General features: G+C 42.7%; 2 protein-coding genes across 22 annotated transcripts in view; one reads left to right on the top strand and one right to left on the bottom strand.

The window, feature by feature from the left end:
- Positions 1-150: 150 nt before the first annotated feature.
- On the bottom strand, positions 151-11,595 carry C2H1orf43 (chromosome 2 C1orf43 homolog). 4 transcript variants are annotated; one of them, XM_066362414.1, is made up of 7 exons: positions 11,352-11,590; positions 10,865-10,966; positions 4,120-4,267; positions 3,898-3,951; positions 2,842-3,008; positions 2,689-2,747; positions 151-825 (listed from the first exon to the last, which is right to left on the bottom strand). In XM_066362414.1, exons 1-7 carry the CDS (start codon positions 11,415-11,417, stop codon positions 630-632), a joined length of 792 nt encoding a protein of 263 aa, XP_066218511.1. In that variant the 5' UTR covers positions 11,418-11,590; the 3' UTR covers positions 151-629. The 4 variants fall into 4 exon arrangements, with proteins under 4 accessions (XP_066218511.1, XP_066218512.1, XP_066218513.1 ...); XM_066362415.1 differs by having other exon boundaries at positions 4,150-4,267; positions 11,352-11,587; XM_066362416.1 differs by lacking the exon at positions 10,865-10,966 and having other exon boundaries at positions 11,352-11,595.
- The window catches only part of UBAP2L (ubiquitin associated protein 2 like), a 51,901-nt gene continuing 47,211 nt past the window's right edge, over positions 11,233-15,922 (top strand). For 13 of the 18 annotated variants that reach the window (XM_066362408.1, XM_066362407.1, XM_066362402.1 and 10 more), the window contains exon 1: positions 11,978-12,060. The gene's annotated coding sequence lies outside the window, so the exon portion shown is untranslated. Of the gene's footprint in view, positions 11,255-11,693; positions 11,716-11,890; positions 12,147-12,392; positions 12,415-15,922 lie in introns of those variants that run through there. The other 5 variants (XM_066362396.1, XM_066362398.1, XM_066362393.1 and 2 more) reach the window with 5 other exon arrangements.

Genomic DNA, 15,922 nt, shown 5'->3' with positions numbered 1-15,922 from the left:
GTAACCTCGGGGTTTCTAACCTGGGTCCTCAGCGTCCCAGGTCGACACTCTACCCACTGCACCACTACCTGGTCAAGTCGAAGTGAGGGTTTTTAAGGAGGCTTTGAGAAATGTTCAGAAAAAATATATATGAATTCAACCCCAGAAAAATAAACTGATACCAAGGGAAAACAGTCTTTTTTAAAAAATTGATTTTATGGAGAGATGAAAGGGGAAAGGAGGGAAAGGGAGAGAGGAAGGAATAGAGGGAAGGAGAGGTAGGGGAAGGAAAGGGGGGAGAAGGAGGAAGGGGGAGAGAAACATTAATTTGTTGTTCATTCATTAGTTGATTCTTGTATGTGCCCTGACCCGGTATCAAACCCAGAAGCTTAGATGTATTGGGACGATGCTCTAACAAACTGGGCTACCTGGCCAGTGCTTGGGAAAATAGTCTTAACTGATGTTTTGAAACTGGCCATAGGAAATGTTTGGAGAATGATCCTCTAGGCATGAGCTCTAAGAGCTCTGGACACGACTGGGAGTTTCAGCTGATCCAGTCTGGGCTTGCTGAGCCGGATGGCCTGAGTGACACCCGGCAAGTACAATGCAGTCTCTCTAGCAACATCAAGAGCAACAGTCCTTCAGCACCATCACAGAGTACTTTCCAGTGTATTATAGTTGTCCTTAAAGCTCTTCAATTCAAGGAAGTGCTTGGCACGTTTACTCTTCTGACTGGAGGGGAGGTATGTCACTTGGATGGTTGTTGGTGAAACTTCAGGAGACTGGGTTAGGTCTTTAGCTGCTGATTGATGTTGTCGCTGAGAGCTTCCACTTCGTGCTTTGACCCTGAAGAATAGAGAGGGCAGGTCATAGACAATGAGGACTAATGGAAAAATATGATCCAAGGCTCATCCATACTATAAATGTAGCATTAGCCACAAATGCTCTTTATCCCATTCCCATTTTATAAACTAGTTACTAAAATCCCATCTGATAGATTAGAAATAGCACAGAAACCAATTTTCCCACTGAGTCCCTGCCTCTGGCCCAACCTTTTCATTTTACTATGCTTAAAGAAAACTTAATTCTGCTGAGTCCTGATGTATGTATACTACTAATATACTCCCAGTCCAGAGAAAGCCCCTTGAAAATGGAATATCAAACAACACGAATAAAAGTAACCATTGAGTACTTATCACATATTAGGACATTAAACTTGGTACTTTCCCAAAATCTAATTTATTAACATCCCAATATTCCTAGATGGTGGTATCATCCTCATTTTGCAGATTAGAAAACTGAGGGTTCATTAAGTAACTTGCTTGAGGTCACAAAGCTAGTAAGTGCAGAAAGCTGGGATTCAAACTTAAGTTTGTCAGATTTCAGATCCTGTACTATGTATTTTCACTATACCCTTTGAAACTTTCTAAAAGCTAGAAATCAGAGATTATGTTTTTGATTAATTATTTTATTTATTCAATTAGAGAGAGGGGACAGAGAGAGGGGGTGGGGGAGGAGCAGGAAGCATCAACTCCCATATGTGCCTTGACCAGGGAAGCCCAGGGTTTTGAACCGGCAACCTCAGCGTCCCAGGTCGACGCTTTAACCACTGTGCAACCACAGGTCAGGCCAGAGATTATGTTTTTGAAAAAATTGTAGTAAAACAAAATTTACCATCTTAACTATTTAAAAATGTTTACACTTGAGTGTTAAGTACCTTCACACTGTTGTGCAACCAACCTCCAGAATTCTTTTCAGCTTACTAACAAATTCTCTATTAAACAACTCCCAATTCCCCCTTCCCTTCAGTACTTGGCAACCACCATTCTACTTTCTATCTCTATAGATTTGATTAGTCTGGGTATCTTAAATAAGTGGAATCATACAGTATTTGTCTTTCAAAAACGAACGATTTTGAACAGGCCTCCTGCCTGACTCCTAGACCAAATCTTTTCCATTCTCTCCACATGTTCATTTTCATTACCGTTTTAAGTAGTTTTTACTAGGACTTTTTATCTTCAGGAACAAGACAGTTTATTTTTAGGGACAGAGAGAAGACAGGACAGACATACCCCTTATTGTTTGAGAATGATCCATATTAAACATAGCGGAAAACAGATGTATTATTTCTTTTCACGGCTGTTAACTTCTTATTCTAGATTGGCTTTCCTTCTTTACCATTTCATTTTAACATTTGCATAGACAACATACTGAAGCTATATTAGTATATATTCAAAACATTCCCAGACAAGTCATGATTCCTCTCTTATAACACAAATATTCATCTGCTGACTCTATAGCGATGTCCTTTGTTTCAGAAATGGTTTCTAATGCTTAAAGTAGTAATGAAAATGGGTGGCATTTAATTCTTATTTTTATTAGACCAAGACACTGAAGGAGGACACTGGGACCCTGGAAGAGAAGGAATCTCTAGGCATTGAAAAACTTTATTTCTTTTTCTGACATGTTTCTGAGCTGGACCAAAAAGAAAAAAACAAAAACAAAAAACTCAAGAAAAAAAAATGGTGCACAAAAAAGGAGAAGCTTCTCTTACTAGCTTATAAGGCAGCATCTGCTTTCTAATGTGACAACTCTTATGTTACAGATATTGTTCACATTGCTTTATGAAGGCCAACTCACTGTGGAAACAGTCCAGCACTACTATATTCTCTAATCAGTCCCCTTTGACATGTTCCCTTCTAAACTCACACTGTGGCCAGCTCAGTCAGGGCCTCCTGATAGCGCAGGTACTCTTTCTGGCCAAATACCTGAGGAAAAAGGAAGAAAGAGTAAAGATCTATTTTTCAGTCTTGAGATCCCTTTAGTACCTTGGAGGAAAAAGTACAGGGTCATCCAGCTTACCCCTGTCCCGTAACGGGCTGTCTCATAGCCATCCAGCAGGGTATCGATGAGGGCTTTCCGTACACCTTTGAAAGGAGTACTAGTGTTTCGAAGATCTAGCAGGTAAGAGCGAAAATTCTTGCCCATTAAGGAACGGGGATGCCGGCCGTCAGCATAAAATGGGATCTCTGAGGAGATAAAATAGCACAATGATATCCCATCTCCAATTTGTTAGTCTTTCTAGCTCATTTCCCAGACTTAGAAATGGGTTCAATGAATGAGTTGGAGAGAAATTCTAAAGAATTAAGAAGACCAGAGCTTCTTAAGAATTAAGACACAGCTCAGCTATGTCTGAGTTCAGTCATTTGGTGGTGGCATCACAACTAAGCCATACCAATTATACACAATAGTGTCTTCATCCTATTTACCCACCTACTTACCCATCCTGGCTTTAACGTATACACTGTATTTTGGTAGAGAGAGAGTACATAAGACAATGGTCATAGAATTAAAAATGTTCAGCTTGGCTGGTGGTGGCACAGTGAACAGAGTGTTGACCTGGGATGCTGAGGTCCGAGGCTCAAAACCCCAATGTTGCCGGCTTGGGCGTGGGATCATCCATGTGATCCCATGATCGCTGGCTTGAGCAAGAGGTCACTGGCTCAGCTTGAGCCTCCTGGTCAAGGCACGTATAAGAAGCAATCAATGAACAACTAGTGATTCGACTACTAATTGATGATTCTCATCTCTCTCTCTTCCTGTCTGTCCCTCTCTCTCGCTTAAAAAAATCAACCAACGAATGCATAATAAATGGAACAACAAATTGATGTTTCTCTCTCCCTTCTCTGTCTAAAAATCCATTTTTTAAAAAAAGGAAAAAAAATCCAGACTCTTCGGAGAAAAAACAATTTGCCTACATCATTTTTGTATACAAAATAGCCACCCAGTACTCTCGAAATTCCTACTAGCCAGGGGTAGTGCAGAAGGACAAACTCTTAACATACATAAAGTGGGTTCCTCCCTCTCTTCCCCAAAAGAGCTTTCAGAATCCCAAATGGCTAGTCAAGTAGCCCTTACCAGAGGCACGGATGGCATCCAGAGCTTTCATCCTGTATAAATAGTTGTAGCAATCTGTTGAGAAAGAGTGGTCTCAGATATAACCCCCTAAGGTCTCTGAACTCCAAGCTAATTAACTGCCTCCTCACATGTCATATGCCCAGAAACAGAGGAGCCACAGTTGCTGGTTTGCCAGCAGCCATGTTACAACTCTGAGAGTAAAGGAATTCTGAACTTGCTCACTCAAGTGTTCTCTAAGAGCATGCCACATACTCTGATTTCCCTGGGTTTCCAGCTGTAGTAGTCTTGCATCATCATCTGCAAGGAGCTGAGGCTCATACTTGATATCCTGAACCTTGGATAGTCGAATATCAATCTCCTCTTTTAAGTCCTGTTTACATAGAAAAAAAATATATATAATCACTTGCCCTGTACTCTGCTTTCCATCAATCTGGAAATACAGCAGAGCAAAGCAGCAACCAAGACAATGGAAGCACAGAAACTGTTTATTTGACTAATGAAATTGCAAGATAAGACTCAAGAATTTAAAAATAGGCCCTGGCCAGGTAGCTTAATTGGTTGGAATGTGGTCCAGGTGCGCCAGGATTGTGGATTTGATCCCTGGTCAGCATGTATAACAGACAACCAGTGAATGCATGGATGGGCAAAGCAGCAGGTTTCTCTTTCTCACAAAAATCAATAGATAAAAATTAGCTATGGCCAGGCAGCTCAGTTGGATAATGCATTGTCCTCATACACCAAGGTTGCAGGTTATATCCCGTCAGGGCACATACCTGAATCAACCATTGAAAGCATAGTTGGAACAACAAATCAATCTCTTCTCCTTCCTTTCTATCTAAAAATCAAAAATAATTTTTTTTAATTAAAAAAATAAAAAAGAATTTAAGAATAGGATTGGGCCTAACCTGTAGTGGCGCACTAGATAAAGCATCAACTTGGAACACTGAGGTCACTGGTTCAAAACCCTGGGCTTGCCCGATCAAGGCACAGATGAGAAACAAATACTATGAGTTGATGTCTCCTGCCTAAAATCAATAAATAAAATCTTAAAAAAAAAAAGGCCCTGGCCGGTTGGCTCAGTGGTAGAGTGTCGGCCTGGCGTGCAGAAGTCCCGGGTTCGATTCCTGGCCAGGGCACACAGTAGAAGCGCCCATTTGCTTCTCCACCCCTCCCCCTCTCCTTCCTCTCTCTCTCTTCCCCTCCCGCAGCCGAGGCTCCATTGGAGCAAAGATGGCCCGGGCGCTGGGGATGGCTCCTTGGCCTCTGCCCCAGGCACTAGAGTGGCTCTGGTCGCGGCAGAGCGAGGCCCCAGAGGGGCAGAGCATCGCCCCCTGGTGGGAAGCTTCGCCCCTGGTGGGCGTGCCAGGTGGATCCGGTCAGGCGCATGCAGGAGTCTGTCTGACTGTCTCTCCCCATTTCCAGCTTCAGAAAAATACAAAAAAAAAAAAAAAAAAAAAAAAAAGGAAAAAAAGGAAAAAAAATCTTAAAAAAAAGAATTGGGTTAAGAACTTCTCCAAATTATGTACCTCTTAGATATATATATTTTTACATTTTTCCATGACTGGCTTGTAGTAGTGCAGTGGATAGAATGTCAACCTGGAACGCTGAGGTCATTGGTTCAAAACCCTGGGCTTGCAGAGTCAAGGCATATACAACAGGTGATCAATGAAAAATTAAAGTGAAGCAACTATGAGCGGATAGTTCTTGTTCCCCCACCCCCAACCATCTGTAAAATCAATAAAATCTTTTTTTAATTAAAAAAAAATTTTTTTAAATAGAGACAGAGTCAGAGAGGGGGATAGATAGGGACAGACAGACAGGAATGGTGAGAGATGAGAAGCATCAGTCATCAGTTTTTTGTTGCAACACCTTAGTTGTTTATTGATTACTTTCTCATGTGCCTTGACCATGGGCCTTCAGCAGACCGAGTAACCCCTTGCTCAAGCCAATGACCCTGGGCCCAAGCTGGCGACCTCGGGGTCTTGAACCTGGGTCCTCTGCATCCAAGTCTGACGCTTTATCCACTGTACCATCACTTGGTCAGGCAATAAATAAAATCTTAAAAAAAACAACCCCCCATTGATTTGAGAAGGGGAAGAAGAAATATCAACCTGTTGTTCCTGTTAGTTGTTCCTTCACTGGTTGCTTCTCAAATGTGCTCTGACGGGAATTGAACCCAGAACCTTAGCAAGCTGGGATGACACTCTATCCACTGAGCCACTAAGCCAGATCTTTTAGCCTGCCAGCTCTACAGAATCAACATTATTTCTTTTCCTTATTTTTAACAAGCAGGACAGGGAGACGAGAAGTATCACCTCGTAGTTGTGTCACTTTAGTTGTTGATTGCTTTCATATGTGCTTTGACAGGGGCACTCCAATTCAGCCAGTGACCTTGTGCTTCAAGCCAGCAACCATGGGATCATTTAGAAGATTTTATGCTCAAGTCAGGGACGCCACACTCAAGGCGGTGAGCCTGTGCTCAAGTTGGTGACCTCAGGGTCTCAAACCTGGGACCGCAGTATCACAGCTCAGCACTCTATCCACTGTGCCACCACCAGCCAGGTTATTTCTTTCTTTCTTTTTGAGCAAGACAGGGAGAGACAGATGAGCAATATCCTATTGCATTACTTTAGTTGTTCACTGACTGATTCTCATACTTGATCAGGGGACTCAAGCTAAGCCAGAGACCTTGGGACATGTTATTGATCCCACGTGCAAACTAGTAACCTGGGTTTTCAAACTTGGGACCCCAGCGTCCCAGGTTGAAGAGCCACCACCCCACCCATCAGGTGCATCAACTTTACTTCTGACTTTTAGTTGGATTCAGAGGACTCCTGGTTGTTATAAAGAACTTTCTGGGCTGGGAAAAAAAAATAGCAATTGGAATTCATTATCTACTCTAAAAATCTGTACGGAGGTCTGTATATGGCTTATAATAGGTTGGGGACTATCCTATCTGTGGACCACAGGACTTCTAGAGGCTTTCTTTTAGAGCATATTTAATTTTTAAGTAGGTATTTCACATACATGGTACAAAAATTTAAAAAGGTACTGTGTCAGTCCTCACTTATCCAGAAGCAACCAGTTAAGTTTCATATTCATCTCTTTTTTAAGAGGGTTGCCAGAGCCCCAGCAAGTTTTGTTGTCACTTTTTATAAACTTCCATGTGAAATATATCATACACAGAACACATATATGTAGTTTAAACAGTTATAAAATCACTAAGATGAACACCTGCATTGCCTATCCAGTTTATGAAATGGAACATTACCATGACTTTGAAGCCTTGTGTGCCCATCTCTGATTGAATACAACCCTCAACTTTGATTTGCCAAGTCTTAATTTTCCTCAGTTTTATCATGTCATCTGAAACAAGTTGTTTAACTTTGCCTGGTTTTGAACTTTATACAAATGGAAAAACTTTTTGAATTCCTCTATAACCTGTTTTAAAATTTTAAGTAGCCCTTATTGAGAGTGAATTTACATCCAATAAATGCATCCATCTTAAGTGTGTAGACTGTTGGCCCCAGTCCGTTTGCTCAGTGCATAGAGCGTTGAACCCTGGGTTTGATCCCTGGTCAGGGTATACATGACAATCGACCAACTGCTTCTCTTCCCCTCCCTGTCCCCCTTCTCTCTCTCTTCCTCTCTCATAATGGCTCGATTGGTTCGAGTGTCAGTCCTGGGCACTGAGGATAGCTCAGTTGGTCCCAGCATCGGTCTCAGGTGCTGAGGATAGCTCAGTTGATTTGAGCATCACCCCAGATGGGGGTTGACAGGTAGATTCGGGTTGCAGCACATGTGGGAGTCTATCTCACCTCCTCTCACTTAAAAAAAAAAGTTTGCAGACTGTCAAGTTTTGACAAATATACTCAACCACCATTCCAATCAAGGTATAGAACATTTCCATCACCTCAAAATGTTCTTCATACCCTTTTGGAATCAACCTCCCCTGCTGGATAACATTGATATGCTTTCCATCAATATAGCTCTGCCTGTTCTAGAATTTCACATAAATGGAATGGAATCATATTGTGCGTATTCTTTTGAGAATAGCTTTTCTTCATTCAGGATTTTTGGGGATTCATTCACTTTTGCACCTTACATTCATAATATATGGAGATTCATTTGTGTTCATGTATTTATCTGTACAAGGGGCCCTCAGGTTACAACAGTCTAAACATACGATGTTTCAAATTTACAACGCTCACTCCCATAAAAACTTAAAAAAGAGGCCCTGGCCGGTTGGCTCAGTGGTAGAGTGTCGGCCTGGCGTGCAGGAGTCCTGGGTTCGATTCCCGGCCAGGGCACACAGGAGAAGCGCCCATCTGCTTCTCCACTCCTCCCCCCCTCCTTCCTCTCTGTCTCTCTTCCCCTCCCGCAGCCAAGGCTCTATTGGAGCAGAGTTTGCCCGGGCGCTGAGGATGGCTCTGTGGTCTCTGCCTCAGGCGCTAGAATGGCTCTGGATGCAACAGAGCAACGCCCCAGAGGGGCAGGGCATTGCCCCCTGGTGGGCATGCCGGGTGGATCCCGGTCGGGCACATGCGGGAGTCCGTCTGACTGCCTCCCCGTTTCCAACTTCAGAAAAATACAAAAAAACAACAAAAAAACCAAACTAACTTAAAAAAATTGAGACGTGTTTTGGCTTACACTCTTAGCATTGTACTTACAGACTAGATGGGCGAACTAGTTTGGTTGCACTCGGTAGAATATGCAGTAAAGCGGTATGTTTATGTTTTTATGTTCTAGATCAGTGGTAGTCAACCTGGTCCCTACCGCCCACTAGTGGGTGTTCCAGCTCTCACAGTGGGCGGTAGCAGAGCAACCAAAGTATAAATAAAAAGATAGATTTAACTATAGTAAGTTATTTTATAAAGATTTATTCTGCCAAACTTAGCAAAAATCTGACATAAAGTACTTGGTAAGTAATTATTATTATATGTAACTCTGCTTTATAAATTTTATAAAGTAAAGTTACTTCCCTACTTTATAAATCACCATTACTGTGGAACCAGTGGGCAGTTAGAAAATTTTACTAACAGAGATACAAAAGTGGGCGGTAGGCATAAAAAGGTTGACTACCCTTGTTTTAGATTATGGTTTTACAACTGTGATAGGATAGGTAAGTGACTTAGGCTAGGGTATGTTTTCACTTACACCAAAATCCGGGTTACCTCACTGTTGTAGGAACAAAACTGTTGTGTAACCCAACGACCCCCAGAACTTTGCTTTCCTTCTCATAGTATTCCAGAATACAAATATATAATTATATAGCCACTTTCAAGTAGACATTTGGATTAACAATATTTTTAAGTACAAACCATGCTGCTATGAATAATCTTCTACATTTCTTCTGGTACACAAGCAAAAATTAGTTTCTCTATGGTAGAAGTGGGATGTGCATTAGGTACATATGCAATCTTACTAGATAATACCCAGTTATTTTCTACAGTGGTTCAACTAATTTTTACTTCTACCCACAATGAATGAGAATTTAGATAAGAGAATTTTTAAAAGCAAAAGAAACCTTAATTTCATCTAGCCCAGGAGGTTCCTAATAGTTTTGATTGGCTCATGATATTCTGGAAGCTAACCCTATATCCCTCTTATGGGAGGCAATAGGCATTTGGAGAACTGAGGCAATGTGGAAGGAGCACTGTTGATGTTTCAGGCCATGGCATCTTCCTTGAGGTTTCTCATTAAATATATTAGCAAAGAACAAGGAGTTGAGGACTACCAACACTGGTTAATGAATAGTATTGGTCTAGGAGTTTAGAGTTGTGTACTAGCTCTAGCTTTCCTACTAACCTGCTTTTCACTTAAATTTAAAAAAGTACCTAACATGCGTATGCCCTGGCTTGACAGTGAACAAAACTGGTATGATGCCTGCATTCTTGAAGCTTACAGTGTAGTGGAAGAGAGAGACACTAACAAATAGAAAATCAAACCTAAGTGAAAATTTGTGATAAAATGCTATATAGAAAAAACCAGGAGACTAATGAGAAAACAAAGAAGACCCATTTTAAATAGGTAATAAGCACTCCTCTTTGGAGGAAATAATATTTAAACTAAGATCTAATATCAAACGTGCTACTCAAATGAAGACCAGCAGAAGATCATTCTAGGTCACAGTAACAGTACATGTAAAAGTGGGAAATTAAACCACAGTAGCTGGCTCCCATTGGTCAAGGGAGAACCATACAAAGGTAGGTTGGTAAAGGCAACAAGAGCCTTTCACCCAGAAGTGGAAGAGAAAAACAGTTGGATAGGGGTGGTAGGTTATCAAGAGCTCTGATTTAGACATGTTCAGTGTGACATGCCTATCAGGCATCTAAGTGTTGGGCAGTGGGATAGCAAATATGGAACTCAGGAAAGAGGTTTTGGATAAAGATAAAATTTCACCAGTAGATAAATAACTAGGCTAAAGAAAGAAAGGCAATTATTTAAGAAAATACAGACAGAGACCACTTGTTTATCTACTTTCTTAAATGTCTATGGGTAAACTTTCATTTTCTTAGGTTTCAGTTTCTAAGGTGAATGTTGAAACTACGTGACTTTACGGAGCCTTTATAAATCTCAAGTTCTGTTAAGGCAACTCTCCTCATTGTGCTGGGGCTAATTTTAAACACCCTTAACCCCATCCTAAAACAAAATTTAAAAATCCAAACAAATAGAAAACACTGGGTAGTTTGAGTTGAACTGGGAAACACCTTAATACAAAAGTTTGGGGGTTTAATTCAAGCCCTTCATTCTGCAAATGCAAAAACTGAAGTTCCTGGGTAAGTTACATGATGTGCCACAGCAGTGCGCGGGAAAACCAGGCCCGAAGCTGACTGTTACTGCTCAATCCACTTAAGTAAAGCACGTGGTTAAGGGGCTTAACGTCATTTCTAAAGGCAAAGGAAATCTCATTCTGGGCCCTAACAGATCTGGAAAACCACGTCTGTCTAGTGCCTTAAGGACCTACCTTGGGGGCATTGTGTCCCACGGGGACGTGAGGTCCCCTTCGGGATTTCATTGCAAAGCGCATGATTTGCCTCTTCACAAAAATAAATAGCAGTACAAACACCTGTCCAAAAGATATGAGAGAAGAATCTTAAATAGACAGTGGAGGAAAAAAAAAGGCATGCCTTCATTTCACATCTCCAGATTCAGGCTCTTCGGGGAGGCTTCCGGAGTATAACTTTGGGCAGCAAGGCCATCAGAAATGGGGTGGTTAAAAGGAAGCCGGTAGCCCGGCGCCGTGGACGGCCTGTTTCTCAGGGTTCAGAGGGAGGCAGGGGCGGGGCAGTGCGAGCCGGTGACTTATGCTCCCAGGTACTCTTGGGATAGGAGTCAAAACCCAGAAAAAGCGCAGGTGAGTGGGCGGAGAATGAGGACAGGGATCTGATCACCAGGAGGGGCTCTAATGGGTCACAGGCAACGGCAGGAATGGGGTAGGGGAATCTCCTCACCAGGCTCCCGTAGGCCATCACCAGCACGACATTCACCCCCGACAGCCAGTTACTGCTGGACGCCATGGCCTCCCCACCCCGCGCAGAACTGCTCCAGTTTACCCGGCTGCCCTGCCTCGTCAGCCCGGGCTCCTCCGAGGCAATGGCGCCTGGGTTCCCTGAAGCTCCCCGGCCATTTCCCTACGGGGAAAGTCCGAGGCTGACCCGACCGGAAAACATGGCGGATGGGGGAGGGGGAGAGCAGGGAAAGAAGAACGACTGCTTCCCGCTTCCCCCAACACGTGACTTAGACACGCAATGGCAACCGGGAGCGCCGAGCGCGGAGACGCGGAACTACGCCAGTAAGAGGAAGCGAAGGCCACCCGTACGTCACGTGGTGGGGTGTGGCCGCCGTGGAGGAGGCGGGGGATGGGGTGGGGCGGGCGGTCAGGGCCGGAGTGAGTTGTCTCGTGGCGAAGCGGCACGCGCACGTTTGCGTGCGCGCCCCTTTTGCGTCACGTGCTGGGGGACGCAGGAAGGCAAGTGGGAGGGGGTAGATGCGAGAGCGAGCGCGAGAAGGAAAAGGAGGGATGGGGGCGGGGAGGAGGGAACCTTATATCACGTGACAGGGGCGGCGCGGCCCGGGTGTCAGTGTGGAGGAGACTGAGGTAAAGTTGGGAGCGCAGCGGCGTTGGCGGCGGCAGCGGCAGCGGCAGCGCGGCGGGGCCGGGTATTGTCCGCGGCCCCTTTAAATCCGCGATCCCCCTTTTACCCTCCCTCCTCTCTCTTCTACCCTTGCCGCGTCCCCCTCCCTTGGTAGGCCACCACCCCCCCGCACTGTGTGTTCCCCCACTGTACACCCTCCCCCAGTCGTGCGAACCCTGGCTACCCCCCCACATCGGCCGCCGGAGGTTTTGTTTATGGTTGGGTTCGCGGCCTAGTGGGCCTCACCAGAGCCGGGGCCTCGATTTGGGAGCGTGGCCGGGCGGGGCTTGGGGCAGCCGGAGGGGGGGGCATGCGGCTAGATCCTGAGGTGGGGGAGAGCGAGAAAGCGTGAGCGAGCGAGGCCTGTGCCCCGCCTGAGGTAGGGCCCTCTCTGTCCCGGCTGGTGCCTGTGGAGAAGACGAGGGGGCCTCCTCCTTTTTCCACCCTCTGTGGGCCTCTTCTGATCGGGATCCGGTCTGGTTTGGGGGTGGTGGACGGGAGGGAGGGTGATGGGGTGGAGTTGCCCCAAACTCCCCCATGTGGCCCTCACTTTGGAGTGCAGGGGATTAAATTGTTCCGGGTGGGAGGTAAGGAAGAGATGTGGCGCCGCTGAGCGGGGTGGACCTCCCATCCTCCACGCGTGGGCTTGCGTCCTCTCTTCGTTTCAAGCTTCTTTGTCAGCTCCTGTTATTGCCCTTCTTTCTTTCTCACCGCCCCAGCTCTTGGAATATATTTTTTGCTGCTGTCTTTAGCTTTCTGTTGTCCATGCTGTAGTTTGGGGTACCCCTAACAATCATGATGTTATTTGGGAAGCGGGACATGGAGGCCCCCATCGGGTGCATTACGCCTAAGGGACGTCATTAGAGCACTGGGGTATATTGTTCACTCTTTTCATAATGGGACAGAAATTCCAAATTCCTTAAGACCCTTCACCCTGTGGGCAGTCCCTAATTTTGCCTTGCAAACTGATGTCACAAATAAGAGGCTGCTCCTTTCCACGGTTCTTGAAATGTAGCCACCTCTGGTGTAGGATGTTGTGGAGAGAAAAACACCACAGTAACAGGCGTTTTTGTCGTTATTGTTACCGTGTTTTGCCTTTGACTATCCCAGATTATTAGATGTGGAAATCCTTTTTTATGTTCTCCCCGTCCACCTCCCATCATCCATATCTTGCTTTGGGGATATTTGATGTAATATAACTTGTTGGGAGGTGATGAGGGTCAGTGACAACCAGCATTAGTAGAGAACTGATACGTTTTGGTTGTGTATGGGTTGATAAAACTGCTTTGAGATCCTACACTATTGTCCTTAAAGATTAGACCCTGCCAGTAATTATTTCCGTTGTGAACAGGAAGTATTTTTGGCATGTAAACTAATGATGAAAGGCCTTAAAATATACTGTTTTGTTTTTGATGTTTAAAGCCCCTCGTTAAACATGTCCTAACTGGGGAGTACTTAAAATTTAAAAAATTAGATTCAAGTTGATGGGGAAGGGGATGAAGCGATAGGGGAATTAGTTGCTCTGTTAGAGGTAGTAAACCTTACTTACCCAATTAAGCTTCAGAGTTTCTGAATGTTTCTCAAATTAGATTGTAAGCTCCCTGAGGGCAGCAATCAAGTCATATTACTTTTGTATTTCCTAAAGTGCTGGACACAGTAGATACTCAATAAATACTTGTTATTAATTTTTTTATGTAAAACTTCTCTGGCTATTTTTTTAAGTAGCTGGTTTTCAAAAAATGGTCAAAAGGCACTCCTGTGTTTAAATCTGTATTTGTTTCCACACCAGTCCCTTGTTCTCCAATACTTCTCACCTCTTTCCTTTAAACTTTTTTTTTTAAGAAAGAGTATTTAACAAGATTCCTCACCTCCACTGTGGTAACTCTGGGTATGTGTCTCTACTTGCTACTAAAAGGCTGCTAATTCTGTGCCCTCCAGTTATCCATCCCAGATCACTTACCTGTTGCTCAGTATTACTACCTAGGTGGTAAAATTTTCATAGTCACATTTTTCAAAGCATTTGTAAGAGAAAAATAGAAATTAATAGCAGGAGTGATCAGGAGGATTTTTTCTCCTTTTCCTGTGTGATTATGTGGCTTTCAAGATGACTTTTAATTTATTTACATTGATTGGTACAGTATATGCAGTCCGTATAGCTAGCTAGTCGTGTAGTTCATAGCTGTAGTGTAAATCATGCTCACAAATTGAAATCATGTGGAGTAGAAAGCAGTTAATAGTTGTAACTTACAGGACTGGGTATCCCCATATTAGAAACTACATCTTAGAACCAGTTATTAAGCATAACAGTTTTCCTCTAATTTTTTCCCCACTTTTATTTGAATCCAGGGATACTTGGTTAGTCAGCACTATTTTTTTTTTTTTTTTTTTTTTTTGCAAATTAAATGTTTAAATGACTGTAATACCAGCAGGGAAACTGGACTCCTGTTTAGCAAATAATTCTGTACTATCTAGAAATAGTAATAGGTTTTTATGTGCTCACATATGTAGGGGAGAGGTAAAAATGGTTTAAAAAATGGTTTAAAATTAGTCCCTTAAAACATCTTGGTGATAGAAGATGTAGAATTTTTAATTCTTAATGACTACATAAAAAAAACCCCACAACTGTGCAACCTATTGACCCAACTGGTTGAAGAATTTATCCACAAGGTAGTCAGTTTTGTTTGTGACCGAAGAGATAGCGAAATTTACTTTCTTAATAACCCTTGCATATTTCTTTAGGAGTCCACCTTGCCCCTCCCTCAAATCCAGCACTGTCTTCTAGAATTACCCTGTATAAGTATTAACCATTATAAATTGATAAATGTAGAGCATAAAAGTATAAATTTGTACTCTTTGGCAGGGAATAAAACAGTGCAAAATAACCTCTTATTTTGAGTAATCCATCATATATGGTGAATATTTTCTTGGTTGACTAAGTGCAGTAGCTGAGCTTATATTATAAAGCAAAGTATGAATGAAGAGAACTTAAATTCTATACATGCTTTGCTTATTAGAAGTATTTTAACAAAAACTATTCTGGTTTGGGGAAGGTTCTGTGTATTCTGTGTCTCTTTAAAAACTCAGTTATCTTGCCCTATAATAATTTCTCAAGTTTAGAATGATTTCCCAGAAGCCCTTTCTTCCAAATAAAACTTTGTGCTAGATGATTGGGATTTGAAATAAATTTGGGATTTTCTGTATACTAAGGTGAGTTTTAGAGGGTAATTGTAATTCTGGTTTCTTGAAATTGTGGATTAGGAGAGCAACAGAAGCAGCTGCAAAAGCAATGTGTTTAAGTTATTATCTAGGGAACTGAGATTGTGGGCAAAGTCACCAGGGCTAATACATGCCTTATGGAAGGCAATGGAAGGCCCCACAGCATGTTGAAAGATAGAAACTTAAAAGGAGAAAGAGGCTACACTTGAGCTTGTGCTTTTCCAAGTGATGGAAGTCACATGCAACTTAAGTTAAAGCGTTGTAAGGCAGGTAAGGCTGTTTTCATAGGTGGTTTGAGTACAGTATTTAAAAATTTTTTTAATTTGGAGTATAGATTTTCTTTCTGGAAGACTATATATTTATCCCTGCAGGCTTTGATTATCATTTTTTATGTCAAAGGTACTTTAGATAGTTTTACCTATATAGAAGGCTCTTGATTAACATTGTTTTGTTTACTATCAAGATAGCAAAATTTCTCAAAACCTGCTTATAGGGGACTAGTAACCAAATTGTGCCCATAACTTAAAAATTAAATTATCACTTAATGTGCTTTATACATTTCTTATTATATAGAAATGGATTAACAACCATAGTTCTGTAAGGAATTTATCAAACTAAATATGTCTTATGAACAGTCGAATCCTCTTGGTTTGTTTCTTTGAAGAAATGAA

The sequence above is a fragment of the Saccopteryx leptura genome, chromosome 2 (assembly GCF_036850995.1).
Source record: "Saccopteryx leptura isolate mSacLep1 chromosome 2, mSacLep1_pri_phased_curated, whole genome shotgun sequence".
NCBI lineage: Eukaryota > Metazoa > Chordata > Mammalia > Chiroptera > Emballonuridae > Saccopteryx > Saccopteryx leptura.
This window is presented reverse-complemented; position numbering and strand designations above follow the sequence as displayed.